The following is a 16,580-nucleotide window of genomic DNA, read 5'->3' as shown; positions in this document are numbered from 1 at the left end:
GGTTGACAAAAATATTTGGAGACTGCATGAACTATTCCTTTGGCTAAAATTCAAGAGCGACTCTAGGCTCCTACCGTGTTTTGTTGTCACGCCAGGCTTTCTGCAAGTTTGGTGGAGGAATGGAGCACATTATAACTACTGAAGATATATGAGTGAAAATGTGCATTTATTCATTCATTTAGTGCACTTTCCAATAAGTGCGCCAAATTTCATCACTCCATGCCAAAAAATAAAAAACTTCACCTCCGAAAGCCGTGCCCCATCTTAAACCATATCTAATTTTCAAATTCGCGTGGAAACAACATAAGCGTTTCCATACTGATCGCACTACTCTAACACATAGACTACTGAGTGGAGAAAGTTGTTTTGAACAGGATGCGTAGAACTTCCACGATACCACCTGCCTAAGCACTTCTTGAGACACAAGCATTCGTACTCTGCTGAGGTCACACACAGAATGCATCTGTGCGACTAGGGCATGTCGGGCATACCAAAACGAGAAACTCTATGATTCAGGCAAAAATGTGTCACAGTCCCAAATGTGGCCTGCTTCGGTTGCGACCAAAGTGGCTGTTAGTGGTAATGTCTGGTTGCACAGAGGAACAACTGCAGCACAGGTTCCCTACGCTAACCTGTAGAGAATGGGCAGCTGTTCTTGGTGAAACCAAGTGATGGTGCATGAAGGTTGATGGCCTTATGTCTCTTACACAGTAAAATAAATTCTGAAGGTTTTACTTCCCCAAGACTTCACTGACGTAGATCTCATCGAAAAAAATATGTTCATTTTGGGGGGAAGTTTGTTGCATTATATTTGCTGCTGGTGGGGAATGGAGGTGCTTTGTTGCAGTGGCATTTGTTGTAGTGGGGCTTCGCTAATTCCCAAAGCAACCTCAAACTAAAAATTAAAACACAGGGCATTACTACAAAAAAAAAAACCTCATTTAAAACAAAGTGTTCAGCTCATCACTACCCGTCTGTCTGCACAGCCAAAGAAACCATAGTGCAGTCTTGTGATATAAAGGGCACACATTGATCATAGCAGCAAAGATGAGCAAAAATGCCAACCTTGAAGTCTTTACTAAATTTGCTGTGAGTTTTGTCCTTGTATGCCTTGTCAAGGTCGTCCTTGCACAATACCAGTGTCCTCACCTCTTCTTCACCCCCATTGTGAACCCTGCAGAAGAAAATAAGTTCTATGCAGACAAGAAAACAATTAAACAGCACAACTGTGAACCCTGCAGAAGAAAAGTTTATGCAGACAAGAAAAAAATCAAACAGCACAATGGACATACCAGACAACTGCCATCAAGAAGTTGCAGGCAATGACAAAAGGTAAACAGAGGTATTATTAAGGATTCTTTAATGGTTTGGACACCAGCAGGAGGTGTCCTGCATTACTAGAGTCATCACAATGATGGAAGAGGTAGCCACATGCCAGGTGTTCTACAGACACCATTGCTATCATCGTTTTTTAAAGCAGTGTTTTCAGATATGTAATTCGAAAAACTGCTGACCTAGGCACTGTGCAGAGAAAAAAACAAAACTCCACACTATTCCATAGACTTAAAGGGACTCTCTATCACTTTCTGTGGAGAGCACATAAACTCGCTCGATCACTACATTCTGTCGTCATAAGCACCTCAGTCAAATAATACACTTCTACATGCAGCAGATAACCCACAATCGTGCATGAAAGTTGGCAAGCCCTTTCCAGAGACTTTTTCATGGTCACACCCTCCTCCGTCTAATACTCCTGCATATTTCCATTCAGAGATGGCTATTGGTTTATTGGTTTTAGATTTTTTTTCAGAAGTCACGCAGCTACCATGGCTGCGGCCAGTCAGCTATGTCACTCCTCTGCTGGGTCAGAAGCTTCACCACCCCACTGGGGAATCCCCCACACGTCAGCAGCCGGCAGTGGGGCCGAGTGAGTGGGGCCAGCAGAGGACCACCGACCTCTGAGCATGCAAAATGTGACGAGAGGAGAGGAAAGGTGCGAAGACGCTGAAATTCAAATACTGACTACAGATAACTCGGCTTCTACAATACGCATTAAAAAAATTCTTGCTGGACGGTAATTGTGAAGCGGTGTTATTTCACATCCCAGGAATACTGCACCTTTATTGAGAGCCCCTTTCAGATCCTCTTTCAGAAACTAAGAACTATTTCGACATCATCATCAACAGCCTGACTACACCCACTGCAGGGCAAGGGCCTCTCCGATGTCTCTCCAATTAACCCTCTCCTTTGCGAGCTGCACCCACCCTACGCTTGCAAACTTCCTAATCTCATCCATCCACCTCACCTTCTGCCGCCCCCTGCTACACTTGCCTTCTCTTGGAATCCACTCCATTACCCTTAAGGACAATTCAGCAGTTAATCGTCAAAATTTGCCTTGAAGAATCCCGTACAGAGTCGAACTCTCATCAAACCCAGTAAATAGTAATGACCTTAATGTTAATGAACTCACATTTTCATTGGAATGACATTTCTTGAAGTCGTGTCAACCCATTCTCAAAGGCAATGACCTGTACTTTTTTTTTCTTTTCCAAATATCTGTAACCCCAACCCTTATGTAATACCTCCAGAAGGGTCTTTAAGGAAAATAATGTGAAGTGAAGATTGCAATGTTGCTACATCGGAGAAATTCTCCTGCGAAAAAAGTGGGACCCACGTAGAACATAAACTCTCCATGAAGGTTCTGAAAGCAATTATTCCTATTTGACACTATGTTGTGTTCCCGACATTCCATTATAAATTTATAACAGGAAAAAATAATGAAACATAAAAACACATTAAACATCCCAATCGACATCTACTTTCACTTTTAGTTGCGATGGCCTTTTTTGATTTGTTGATGCAGTATAAACAGGCTAGTCATACTGACCAAACCTAAGCTGTTATCGTTAAAACTTATTTTGCCAGTGCCCACAAATGACATAGTAGGTCGTAATGAGGAAGAACTATTACAATGAAATGAACCGTGGCTAAATGCATTGCTTAATAGCAGGGCAACGGACATGATGCCTCAATGATGCATTTGTCCCTAGGGATTTTTATCTGTTGCATAGGTGTAGATAGTTATAATAGTGCTGCTGGTTTTGTAATCACTTCACTATCTTTGGTTTAAAAATTTTTTTTCTAGCTTTGATTCTAGTAGGTATTAGTATTTAATGCAAGTGTCACAGCAAAGTGCACCCTTCCTTAGTCTGCACTGTGTCCATGCTCCCTCCTTCTCCTTCTGGAGCTTAGTCACAATAATGCTATTTCCACTCTTTAAATCCACTTCTAAATGTGCTTTCCACCCAACATTTGCATGCATGACAATGACTGTTATTTAGTATGTGCGCCGAGGAAATGTTCTACACAATGGCTGCTGTCTTGTTGCAAGAGTGCCTGTCATACACTTCAGGTTTCTTTTCTGTTACACCGATGGCAGGCACATCCTGAGTACGTAAACTATATCTAGTTACACACATACATATTACATATATGGAGTTACACTTTGAATGTGCTTTTACAACATAGGCAGCATGTTCGCTCTTCATCAGCTGGAAAAATGCATCTGAGTCTAAGAGCGGACAGTAGAATTCCATTTATTCGAAGCCCAATGGACTGCGTAAAATATTCAAATTAAGTGAGCATTCGAATTATCTGAAACGAAGCAAAACGAGAAAAGTAAACGTGAAACGTTTTTATACTGCATGCAGCTCTTTGAAGGGACTGAACACTGAATTTTGAGGACCCAATTTTTTCCACCGCAACAAAAATCTTGCTGTCTAGGGTGCTGGATTCCGCAACGGTAATGTTGGAAACACCAAGGAAAATTTTTACCAAGAACATTTAAATAAGTGCATGTGCCCATTTTTATGCATCCCGATGCTGAAAACTGTGATTAGCGAACGCGATGGCGATTACACGTCGTCAAAAGTGCTGTATCAAAAACTAATATAGATCTTACCCACCAGGCTGTATTATTAGGATATCCTTAGAGTAGAGTAGTGTCCCAGTTAGTTTCCACACCCAAAGATGTAACGGCACAGTGATGCACGCCTCATCGACGAAAGGTTTAGTAGGCCATGGTTGCTGCTCCATTTAAGAAATTCAAAACACTATGGTGCCATCCAATTACAAAAGCTGAAAGCGCGTGGTAGACAATGCGAAGGGAGCGTTGCTTTTCGTGAAAGGACACACTGGAGAGAGAGTAAACTGCAACAAAACATGATGAACACTCATGAAAGAAAAAAACACTGGGCACTTAAAACATATAAGCGATATTTTACCGAGATGTGGACAAGTGGTGGGCTACACTGACAATGGCGGGTTTTTATGCGATTTTCAATGCCAAATTAAAATTATGAATCCTCATTTCTTTGATACTGCAGTGCTCACTTCAATTTGAGGCACGATCTTTTCACTTTCGTCATAATCTTATGACACGTTTCGGCCAGTGGTCAGTCCCTTTAAAATCCCTACTACTGCACTTGACTAAGCTGCGGTCTACATTTAATGAATAATTCCCCTTGTAGCAAAAACACTAAAATTTTATACTCGTCATGTTTGTGGCATCACTGACAGTCACCAGAATGTCAATCACGCCAGTTTTAACATCTGCAGAACATGGCCACGCATCAATTTCTATGTGATTCAGTTACTGGCTAAGCTCTGCACTGTTCGTCAGATATTTTATGCTCCCACTCTCCGAGCACGCAAGGGCAGTGTCCAAGGGCAGATACATCAGGTTAGTGGCGCGGCACAGCCCTAAATAGCATGTGCAGAAGGGCTGGCGACAGGGGCAGTAAATGCACTTCACCCAGGCAATACAGGACCGGTGCAGTGTTTTCTACATGAATGAGTGTGGACTCGCACATGGCATGCACGAAATAGAAACTACTGATGATTTTCACGAAACTGTCGTCATGCTGTGGCAGTGCAGTGTACTAGTCCAAGAAGAACTGGCACGCGCTGAACCGCACAGTTTGCTCCACTGCCTGAGTGTTTTGCTGGCCCATTCAGACATTGTCGAAGTTCTGCAATAAAATACATCTTAGGAGTGCTGTTACATGGATGTTTGTATGCCAATGACATAGAAGAGCTGCTAAGTATTACTGCTTAAGTTTTATAGTGCCAGCAATACAGAAAGCACTTGGGAACAGGAAGTTTCCGCAATGCAGTGGCATGTTTGTAGGGATGTTACAGTGCCCCTCTTATCAGGCACCCAGCCTGATCCCTAAAGATTATTTGCTTGGACCACAAAGGCCTATGTAAATATGAGGTGCCATTTATTTGGAAACATAGCTAAGCACACGGGCAAATTTCAAATGCAAGCAGTTTGTGGATTGTTGTCTCTGTAATTGCAGGCCTTATTAGAGGAAGCATGCATAGTGATATGGTGCTTTATTATCAATGAAAAGGGGAGAGCGGAGTTAGATATTATGTCATTCGAATTCTATTTCATTTTGATTCTTTTTTGCACTTCAACTTTTGCATTGCTGCTGGAATAAGTCAGACATATGGGCGGATGGCAGGAATCAAATAGGATCGGACAAAAAAACTGTCATAGCGGCTTTACATTCATTACACGCCTTCCACTCACTGGTCACGAACAAAGTGAAAGCACAAAGCATAGTTAATTACCCTGAGAAGACATGCAGTGCACGGCAAAAGGCAACCTCACTGTCCTCGCTTTCCATATGTACACATTTAGAAATCTATTTTCATATCTAAGGTAGCACATGGTTAAAAAAACTCAAGCCACAGTGACTTCCAAACTTTTCTAAAGCTTGTTTTCTGCAGAACAGCATGACATGTTGACAACCGCTAGGTCTTGTTTACCTGATCTGTGTTTGTTATTCACCCACTGTACAACAGTCCTCATCACTGATAACACTTACGTTAAATTGCCTTCAAAGTCTTTGCATGTTCAGCATCTACTGCTCTGCTTTCATGCCGAACATTTTCAAACGCCACACAATGAATTCTTCCTTGTCTATTGCTTATTCTTTTACATTCTCAAGAAAGGAGATTGGCCCACATGAGGTTGCGACCATAGACAAACTAGCGCAAGGTTATTTTGAAATTTTAATCAAGCACAATTCTACTTAACTGACCCTGGAAACAATCCTCCGTAACCCTGCCATATTGGATAAAGTGATGTGCAGCCCTCTAGGTCAATATTCTATGTTGGCAGTGCATGCGGTTCGAGTGCGCTGAACGCTGCTGAGCACGTTGGTGGTCAAGTGCTAGTGAACTGGAGAGGTCATTTCAGCTGGTGTAATGTCACCGTCTTGTGCAACGATGAGAGTAGCATTGAAGAGTTCGATTAAGTATTGAACTGCTGAATGCGAGCCTGCATGCCGATTATAAGCTGCGCGACACTACGATCAGAGAAATTCAGGCGTTCTTGAGTTCGCAGCGAGCTTTGGCGTTCGTGCACAGCAACCCAGGTCTTCTAATTAAGCTAAGTGGTGCAAGCTGCCAGCTTCAATTATCCAGCAAAATTTACATTAGAAACTATGGAACTGCAAGAATTCCACAAATTATTTGGTATTTCTAATTTTTACCAATAAACAATTACTGAGGTTTTACTGTATTTGCATTTACATAGCACCCATGACTGTTTTACTGTCATTTGCATTTCTTTAATTCCTTTTTCCTGCTCAAACAGGAAGTCATATCCAAGGAAGCTAGCAAAATCTCACATTTCCCTTAGCGTCGACCTCAAGTTCCATTTTTTTTTTGGAAGTAATAAAGTTTTTCCTCCTCACTAGAGCCCTAATAGCCACTGGCACATGTCAACCAGGCGAAGAGAAATTTTCTAGATCTACACAAGCACAATTTTTCAGTACACTACTTCGCAAACAACAAACAATGAACACTCATGACACTTTTGCTCTGCTTCAACTTCAGAATTACAGGCAGCAAGCTCTGTATACAAGGAATGGCTTAATTTTTGTGAAGACCTTATTTTCATTTTTCTCACATATGGCATAACACTGATGAAAAACTAGTCCTGCAAACAATTAGAGTAAATGGCAAATTATAATTCCACAAAAAAACTCAAAGCTAACTTCAAATTTTCTGTGAAGGAAAGGTGCAGTCATTATCCCCTTCAGGCGCTGGGTCCACATAAGTGGACGCAACCTAAGCCTCCTCATATTTTCGTATGCAAGACGAATTTCCACCTTCGAGTACTGCGCTCTTACCATTTGGAAACTTCCTGTCAAGTTTGTGGTGCCATCTCTTGCAGCTACAGTGAAATGCGTTTGTAAAAAAGAAGAAAATATGTGCATCACATCGTTTTTTGGCGGGATGAGTGAATAGCTTTTCTTTCTGCATTCCATCTTAACAAATGGTCGTGAATGATAGAATTTAGGGCTTGGAATATGTTGATAGGTTAATGTAGAAACGGCACACCAATTTTCATCGCCATAGACAAAGAAAAAGTGCTACGGCGGATGTTCAGAGTGGCGCGCCCACATATGTGGACGTGGCAACTTAATGCCGAACATATCAAAGTGGTGTTTTCTACCCACATCGGACCGTTTTTTTGTGGACGTATGGTATGAAATGGGCTTACTGCTTACTGGCCTTGAAAATTATGCTTGTACAAAGAGAACGCTGTATGACTCCAGCGCTGAAGCGTTTTTCATGAAAATAGCCAATGGAGAAGCACATCCAAAGAAGTGCGGCCGACCGAGCAATGAAGACCTGCAGATGGTCGCAAAGAACCGCCACTTAGCTAAGTCGCTGCCAACAAATACAGCGTGCTATGACCAGTGCTTAAAGTGAGGGAGGCCCTCTACCAATATTCAAAAAGGATCAGAGACCACCTGTGCTAGATTGTAAAACGCCTGAATCCGAAAAAAGCAACCATTTTCAGGCCCGGTCAGAACATTTTTTCCGTATCATTTTGAAAATTTCGCTGCGGTTTTTAGCAAGAATCATTAAATTATGTATGAAACCCGAGACGGAGAAAAACACAAATTGGCAGCACTACACAAGGGGGGATGAAAAAGGGGAACCCGTGCCCTCACATCATGGTCAGTTCAGAGCTGGCCGCTCAGCTCCAAGGCTACAAAACAACAATCAGCACATAGGTAGATCGAGGGGACAGTTCGTCAGGTCTCAGACATAAACTGAGCAAACGACGACCTTGAAAAATGATCTCATTTTTGCAAAAACCACGTGTAAAACAGGCCGCAAGATGCTCTCGCTCTCTCTCTCTCCCTTTCCACCTCTGCACACATCACTCGAGAACCCTTCGATGCAGCCGGACATGAAGCATTACTTCTAATAGAAGCAACCATTGGCCCAACTTCTGAACACGTTAATTACAAAATGGTGCTGACGTGAAGGCTCGCCATCTAAAAGCCACATTCAGTGCTCGAAATACCGACTTTTCCTCTGCCTGTCTTCACAGAATGACTGCTTTTATAAGTCATGAACTACGGAATAATTGCCTGAAGCATACATTCTCACAGCTAAACATTTATTCACATCAAAAGATCAGTTAGAAAAGGAAAGCAAATGTAGTAGCGTTTACGTGCATATTCATAATTATGCGTGTACAGTTGGCCAAACTTTTAGCTGGCGTCCGTGACGGCCGCGTTTTTCATGCTCCTGCAGCTTATGACGGAGCAAACTTGCGAAAATATCAAATCTAAGCACAGGCTCACAAAGCCCATGCTTAATATTGAGCTTTCCGCAAGTCTGCTTCGTCATAAAGCAGAGGAGCACAGAAAAAGCAGCAGTCGCACATGCTAGCTAAAGATATAGCTGGCTGTATGCATCAGTGCGTAGATGCAGCAATGGCGTAGAGGCAGAGAGTCCGTCTCGCGTGCAGGAGGACCGGGGTTCAAATCCTGGTGCCGCGCAATTCTCCACCGGATTTGAAAAAAAAAAAAATCCGCGTGTCGATGGAACTGCATAACAAGGCCTGGGGTGTGGCCTGATCTCGGTGACCAGAACCGATAACGCACTCCCTCACCAGAACAGGATTTGGCCACCCTGGTGTAGTACTTAGCCAAAACTTTCTATGAACAAACCAATTAACCCTCGGCCCTCTTTCCCCAGCGGCTGCGGTCAGACCTGTGACGCAGCGGAGAGTGCTAAGAATTTCTGGCTCCGGACAGGCCGCCATTGGAATCTGAACCTGGCAATGCTTAACGCTAGAACTTTATCTAGTGAGGCTAGCCTAGCAGTGCTGCTCGAGGAACTAGCGGGAATTAAATGCGATATCATAGGGCTTAGTGAAGTGAGGAGGACAGGTGAGGCGTATACAGTACCAAAGGACGGACACATACTGTGCTATCACGGATTAGCGGAGAGACGAGAACCAGGTGCGGGATTCCTCATTAATCAGGATATAGCTGGCAACGTAGAGGAGCTCTATAGCATTAACGAGAGGGTAGCAGCTATTGTAATTAGGCTCAATAGGAGGTACAAGCTGAAAGTGGTGCAGGCTTATGTGCCTACATCCAGCCATGATGACCAGACCGTTGAAAGCTTCTATGAAGACGTGGAATCGACGATGAATAAAGTAAAATTACAGTACACTGTACTGATGGGCGACTTCAATGCAAAGGTGGGCAGGAAGCAGGCTGGCGACCATGTGGTAGGCTACTATGGGATAGGTTCTAGAAATAGCAGGCGAGAGTTATTAGTCGAATTCGCAGATAGAAATAATTTACGGATCATGAATACCTTCTTCCGCAAACGAGCGAACAGGAAGGGGACATAGAAGAGCCGCAGTGGAGAGAATAAAAATGAAATCGACTTCATACTGTGCGTTCAACCTGGCATCGTTCAGGATGTGGCCATCCTCGCAAAGGTGCGTAGTAGCGACCACAGAATGGTAAGGCCTCGAATTAGCTTAGACTTGAAGAGAGAACTGAAGAAGCTAGTGAAGAGGAAGTCCATTAACGAGTTAGCGGTAAGAGGGAAAGCATAGGAATTCAGGATATCGCTGCAAAACAGATATTCAGCTGTAACTGAGGAAGGCGATCTTGATGTTCATACAATTAACGATAATCTGACAGCCACCATTACGGAGTGGGCAATAGAAGTAGGCGGTAGGACCGTTCGACAGGATACCGGGAAGCTATCTCAGGTGACGAAAGATCTGATTAAGAAGCGCCAAAGCATGAGGGAGTCTAACCCTACCGACCGAATAAAACTCACAGAGCTATCAAAGTTAATAAATAAGTGCAAGGAAGCCGACATAAGGAAGTTTAATATGGAAAGAATCGAGCATGCTCTAAAGAACGGAGGTAGCCAAAAAGCGGTGAAGAGGAAACTAGGCATAGGTAAAAACCAGATGTGTGCGTTAAGAGACAAGGAGGGCAATGTCATTAGCAATATGGATAAGATAGTTAACTTAGCCGAAGAGTTCTACACAGATCTGTACAGTAGCCAATGCAATAAGAGCGTTAATGAGAGAAACAGTAGCGCACAGCAATGCATCATCCCGCCAGTAACAAAAGAAGAAGTAGAGACAGCCTTAGGAGCAATGGAAAGGAGAAAAGCAGCTGGGGAGGATCAGGTAACAGCAGATCTGTTGAAGGATGGGGGGGAGGTCGTGCTAGAAAAACTAGCCACCCTGTATACGCATTGACCTCGACCATACCAGAAGCTTGGAAGAATGCAAACATTATCTTAATTGATAAGAAGGGAAGACGCCAAGGACTTGAAAAATTACAGACCGATCAGCTTACTACCCGTTGCCTACAAGTTATTTACTAAGGTAATCGCTAATATAGTCAGGGCAACTTTAATCAACCAAATGATCAGGCTGGCTTTCGTAAAGGATATTCCACAATAGATCATATTCACACTATCAATCAGGTGATAGAGAAATGCGCAGAATATAACCAACCTCTATATATTCATTCATTACGAGAAAGCATTCGACACAGTGGAAACCTCAGCAGTCATACAGGCATTGCGTAACCAGGGTGTAGAAGAAGCCTTACGTCAAAATACTGGAAGATATATATAGCAACTGCACAGCTACAATAGTCCTCCATAAAGTCAGCAATAAAATTCCAATAAGGAAGGGCGTCAGGCAAGGAGACACGATCTCGCCAATGCTATTCTTCGCCTGTTTACAGGAGGTATTCCAAGGCCTAAATTGGGAACAGTTGGGATTAAAAGTAAATGGCGAATACCTAAATAATCTGCAATTCGCTGATGACATTGCCTTGCTGAGTCACTAAGGAGGTGAACTGCAAATCATGATCAATGAGTTAGACAAGCAGAGCAGAATGCTGGGTCTAAAAATTAACACGCAAAAAACCAAGGTAATGTTCAACAGTCCAGCAAGAGAACAACAGTTCACAATTGGCAGCAAGGGCCTGGAAGTGGTAAAGGAATATGTATACTTAAGGCAGGTAGTGACCGCTGATCCGGATCATGAGAGGGAAATAACTAGAAGGATAAGAATGGGGTGGAGCGCATATGGCAGGTTCTCTCAGATCATGAATGGCAGTTTACTAATTTCCCTCAAGAGAAAAGTGTACAACAGCTGTATCTTACTAGTACTAACCTACAGGGAAGAAACGTGGAGGCTAACGAAAAAAGTTCAGCTTAAGTTAAGGACAACGCAGCGAGCCATGGAAAGAAATATGATAGGTGTAGCGTTAAGAGACCAGAAGTGGGCAGAGTGGGTGAGGGAACAAACGCGGGTTAATGACATCCAAGTCGAAATCAAGAGGAAGAAATGGGCTTGGGCAGAGCATGTAATGCGAAGGCAACATAACCGCTGGTGCTTAAGGGTAACAAAGTGGATTCAAAGAGAAAGTAAGCGTAGCAGGGGACGGCAGAAGGCTAGGTGGGCGGATGAGATTAAGAAGTTTGCAGGCAAAGGGTGGATGCAGCTAGCAAAGGACAGGGTTAATTGGAGAGACATGGGAGAGGCCTTTGCCCCGCAGTGGGCGTAGTAAGGCTGATCATGATGATGATGCATCAGTAAGTCTGTAAGACAGTTCATTAAGTGCCTCCACAGTGGCTCAGTGGTTATTATGCTCGGCTTCTGATGCAGAAGACATGGGTCGACTCCTGGCCGTGGCAGTCGCATTTCAGTGGAGGTAAAGTGCTAAAGACCAGTGTACTATGCGGTGTCAGTGCACGTTAATGAACCCCAGGTGGTCGAAATCATCCAAAGCCCTCCACTATGACGTCCCTCATAGTACGGGTCGCTTTGGGACGTTAAGCCCCGTAACCATAAACCATTTCACTCAGTCAAAGACTACAATGCATTCACTAGGACCATCTTTATTCAGCTTAAACCAAGCAGTCTACATGGCCAACGGGGCACCGCACCCATCTTGCAATCCGAAAGTCTTGTTCAAGAATAATGTTTTGCTTCCGTCGGGATTTTCACTCATGGCCAAAGACAACGCCGGCTTTTCGGCGACGCAAGACCCTTAATGCTATCGTGCTAAATATAGCACTCTTCGCGCACCCCACAGCTGAATTGTACATGCAGAAAATAAAAGTCTTGCAAAGGTTAACCTTCCAACGAGGCACCTGACTTTCCATTTGTTTAGGTTTCTTTGCATCTTTATGTTCCCTCCGTAAAATATTGAACCCAGCAACGAGCACAAAAGCCGCAAGATCTTTTGATGGCTTTTACAAGTCAGATTCTGTATTGAATGAGCCATGTTTACAAAGGAAAAAGTAAGTTTAATGCTATCATTCAAATTTCAGCAGTCACAAACTACTGGATATGTTCCAGCAGACTGGCAGATTGGCAAAATAATTTCAGTATTTAAGAAAGGCAACAAGCCTTCTCCAAATAATTATCGACCGATTTCCATCACTTGCATCTGCTCCAAAATCATTAAACATGTTGTCTACTCGAGCATCATTAATTTTTTATCATCGGTTAATTTCTTTTCTCCCAATCAACACAGTTTTTGCAAAGGCCATTCACGTGAAACTCAGCTCGCATTTTCCTTCATGACTTGCATTCTTTCAATGATCAGAACATTCTGGTTGATACCGTTTTTGGACTACGAAAAGCCGTTTGATAAGGTTCCCCATCAGTGTTTATTGCTTAAACTTTCATATCTCAACCTTCATCCATCAGTGTTGGATTGGATTCGAGGATTCCTAACTAACAGCCAACAATTTGTTTATGCGAACTCACATTGATCTCCGATGACCCCTGTCCTTTCTGGTGTGCCCCAAGGATCTGTCCTTGGTCCTCTACTTTTCCTTATCTATATTAATGATATGCCTATTAATATCCGTCTGAAATTCGCCTCTTCGCCAATGGCTGTGCCTTATATCGCCCAGTAACAAATTAGGCAGGCGTTTCCAGCTTACAAGATCTTAACAGAGTACTAGAATGATGTGACACTTGGCTCATGACGCTCAATGTAAGTAAAACTTCCCTGTTGTCATTCCGCCTCAGCCGTAACTATGTGGTTCCTACTTACTTTATTAATGATAATATCCTCGCCCTTAGTGACTCCTGCAAATATCTAGGCGTTCATATACCTAATGATCTTACTTGATCAAGTCATGTAAATAGCATCGCCAACTCGGCTAACCGTGTTTTAGGCTATCTACATCGCAATCTATCGCTTGCCCCGCCTTCTGTTAAACTGCCTGCATGCAAGACCCTAATCCGCTCTAAACAAGAATGTGCAAGCGCTATTTTTGACCCTCATCACAATAACCTCATCACAACCCTCAAATCCATTCAGAACCGCACCACTAGATTTATTCTGTCTGATTATTCTTACAGCAGCAGTATTTCAGCATTAAAAGCACAGCTCGATCTACCCCGCCCTCGTATCCAGTCGTAAAATAGCTGGACTCTATTTTACAGATTTCATCATTCATTACCTACGGATAACAATATTATCAGACCACCTTACCGCCATTCCCGCAATACACACTGCAACGCTGTGTACCCCCCACGCGCATACACTGTTACATACCAGAATTGATTTTTTGGCCACACTGCCAGCGACTGGAATCACCTGCCAGAACGTACTGCCAACAACAGTGACCTGTCAGTTTCAAGTTGGCAATCGAAGCCCATCAAGCAAGTCTTCTCTCCTAACATTTTTGCCATGTTATGCCCACCCCTCATGTAATCAGCTGTGTGCATATATTGCAGTATTCTAACAGTTTATATAAGAATAGCGCATGGTATTCAATTCAATTTGCACTGCACTTTTACTGTCTGAAGAACTTGAGTTTGAATGTTTGAAGCTTTAAACAGTTTTAGAACCTTCCTATGCATCTGAACTTTAGATATTGATATATCGCACAATTTCTGAATGCCATTCATCAGTTCACACTTGCGAGATGAATGAAGCTGCTCTTTCGTCGATGGGTTGACTACCAACATGTGGAAAGAGCATGTTTAATAGCAATAGATGCTATATCTATGTGCTGCTGTCCAATCAGATCCCCCAAAACAAATGAGTTGACATCCACCATGAGCTGCAGCTCATTTCCGGGCAGCCACTCCATGCTTTTCAATTGGGACTAAGGTACAGCTTGGCACTTGACATACCACATGGTGCATTCGTCTGGGCATGGACACATATGCCTTAAAGAACATGCCAGCAAAGTGAATTCTGACGGCAGGTGCTCTGCATAAACAAATAAATAATAGTCAAGGACGGGAAGCCACCACATGCATGCAAAAGCATGTGCTCCTAAGGCGATTCCACGACCCCTTTCATCCATTACAATAAAGAAGCTAGTTTTTTATTGCAATAATAATAATAATAAAAACATAAGGAACAAAAGGCACTAGCACCACAAAGCCAGCACACACAACTTCACATTACCCAGCAGAATCTTGGACCTAAATCTGCATGTACGACTGACCACCATAGTGAACCATACACAGCAGCACAAAAATTGGCATGTGGAACCTTGAGTAACTGCTAAATTTGTTGGGACTTGCCTGCACCACTGTCCCCTCAGGTTCAGCTTCCCTACGATGTCACATATTCTTTCTTTTTTAGTTGCTTTAGCTGCCATAACTCTGAAGAGAGGGCATCTGCGCCACCACAGCACTAGCACCACGAATGGCGTGACCGTTGCAGGCACATGGGGAACAGGTTTTTTTTTTTCCTCTTTATCAGAAACTCATCGCATGCAAATAGACCAGCTCAACTCAACTTTTCGCCAGCAGAACAGAGCCACCCTCATGGAAATGCATCTCACAAGCCCGTCCCATCCAGCCTCAGGGTGTCTCCCCTGCCCTTGTGTAGGCGAACACTTGCTCGTAAGCATGCTGGTGAGCAAGATATCCCCGATTCCTTAGCTTATTCCTTCCAAGGAACTTCTCATCACTTCCTAGCTGGTGTTATTGTTTTAGCAGCAATAAACGCCACTTTAGTCAGCACAAGCCGCATTCCTCGATACCGAAGAGCACGGTCCACCCTAGATGCCATGCGTGCTGTTGCGCTCGTTATCATAGGGTAGGAAAAGCGGTTGGACTGTCAGCCATGAATAAGCAGAGAAAATGCAGGGAAAGTGTTCATAGTTAAAACTGAATGTTGAAAAGTAAATTTATCAAGCTATATTTTGATGCATTACATTGTACTTTAGAAACTTTTTGCTCAGAGTAAAAAATTTACATCAAGGACACTGGGAAAACACTTTTGTTATGTGGAGTCAGAAAATATTTTCTACGTCAAAAATTTTAACGGTTAATTTTAGTGGTTAGTTTCTAAACACATCTAAAACATTTTGCACCTTCGATAATTTTTTAAATATTTTTCTCCAAGAGATATTATCTAGACAATACATGGTGGGTGAACAGCGCAAAAAAGGCGGGACAAAGGCAAGAAAGCGCTTATCTTGCCTTTGTCCCGCCTTTGTTGCACTGTTCACCCACCATGAATGCTTACCAACTCGCCCAAATCTCAGCTTTACTAGACAATACAAATTTTTTCTTAATTTTCAACTTTTTGTGTTTCGCGATTTTTTTTTGCAATATGAACACCATGTATTTGTGTAGAAATAAGTGCGTCAAGAAAGCACATCCTATTGCCATTATTTTCATCCAGTTTGCTATTTTTTTTACACCTCGTATTTTGCAGGAAAAAATTCTGCCTGAGACCTATCAAAAAGAGTCATTTTTCCCAGAGTAAGAAAAAAGAGTTCCAGCGGAGACACGCACACTCTTTTTGTTTTGGCTCAGCTCAGCTGGCTTGGCTCAACTAGCTTGGTGTGGCCATGCCCGAACAAACACCCGTCCGCCCGCCCGTTTGTTTGTTCGTCTGTCTGTCAGTTATCAACAAAAGCGTGCAGTCAACAAGTTGCATCCTCGTGTTCATGTCGCCAGTGTTCAGCCTCGTTCACTTCAAAAGGAGTTTTGTATCACGGCGCGATCCAACAATTTTGTGATAATCGATGGCGCCGGCCAATCATGGTAAGATATAGCAACCATGCTGAACACCGGCCCTTAGAGTCAGGTGCGCATTTTGAACGCGACGTTAAAACTAGCACGACGGTCACGAGTGCATAATGTGAATATTTAAGCGTTAGCTGTGGTGTGAGAGGGGTTAGGCGTTTTCGCTCCCCATTCTGAGCTCTCCCAATCG

The 16,580-nt window shown here is 43.1% G+C and overlaps 1 protein-coding gene across 4 annotated transcripts in view; it reads right to left on the bottom strand.

Moving 5' to 3' along the window:
• The window catches only part of LOC144114410 (phosphatidylinositol 3,4,5-trisphosphate 3-phosphatase and dual-specificity protein phosphatase PTEN-like), a 93,634-nt gene that overhangs the window by 12,142 nt on the left and 64,912 nt on the right, over window positions 1-16,580 (bottom strand). For all 4 annotated transcript variants that reach the window (XM_077648133.1, XM_077648134.1, XM_077648132.1 and 1 more), the window contains one exon: window positions 1,066-1,174. In XM_077648133.1, coding sequence (XP_077504259.1) covers window positions 1,066-1,174 — 109 coding nt within the window. The remainder of the gene's footprint in view (window positions 1-1,065; window positions 1,175-16,580) is intronic.

The sequence above is a fragment of the Amblyomma americanum genome, chromosome 1 (genome assembly GCF_052857255.1).
Source record: "Amblyomma americanum isolate KBUSLIRL-KWMA chromosome 1, ASM5285725v1, whole genome shotgun sequence".
Classification (NCBI taxonomy): domain Eukaryota; kingdom Metazoa; phylum Arthropoda; class Arachnida; order Ixodida; family Ixodidae; genus Amblyomma; species Amblyomma americanum.
This window is presented reverse-complemented; position numbering and strand designations above follow the sequence as displayed.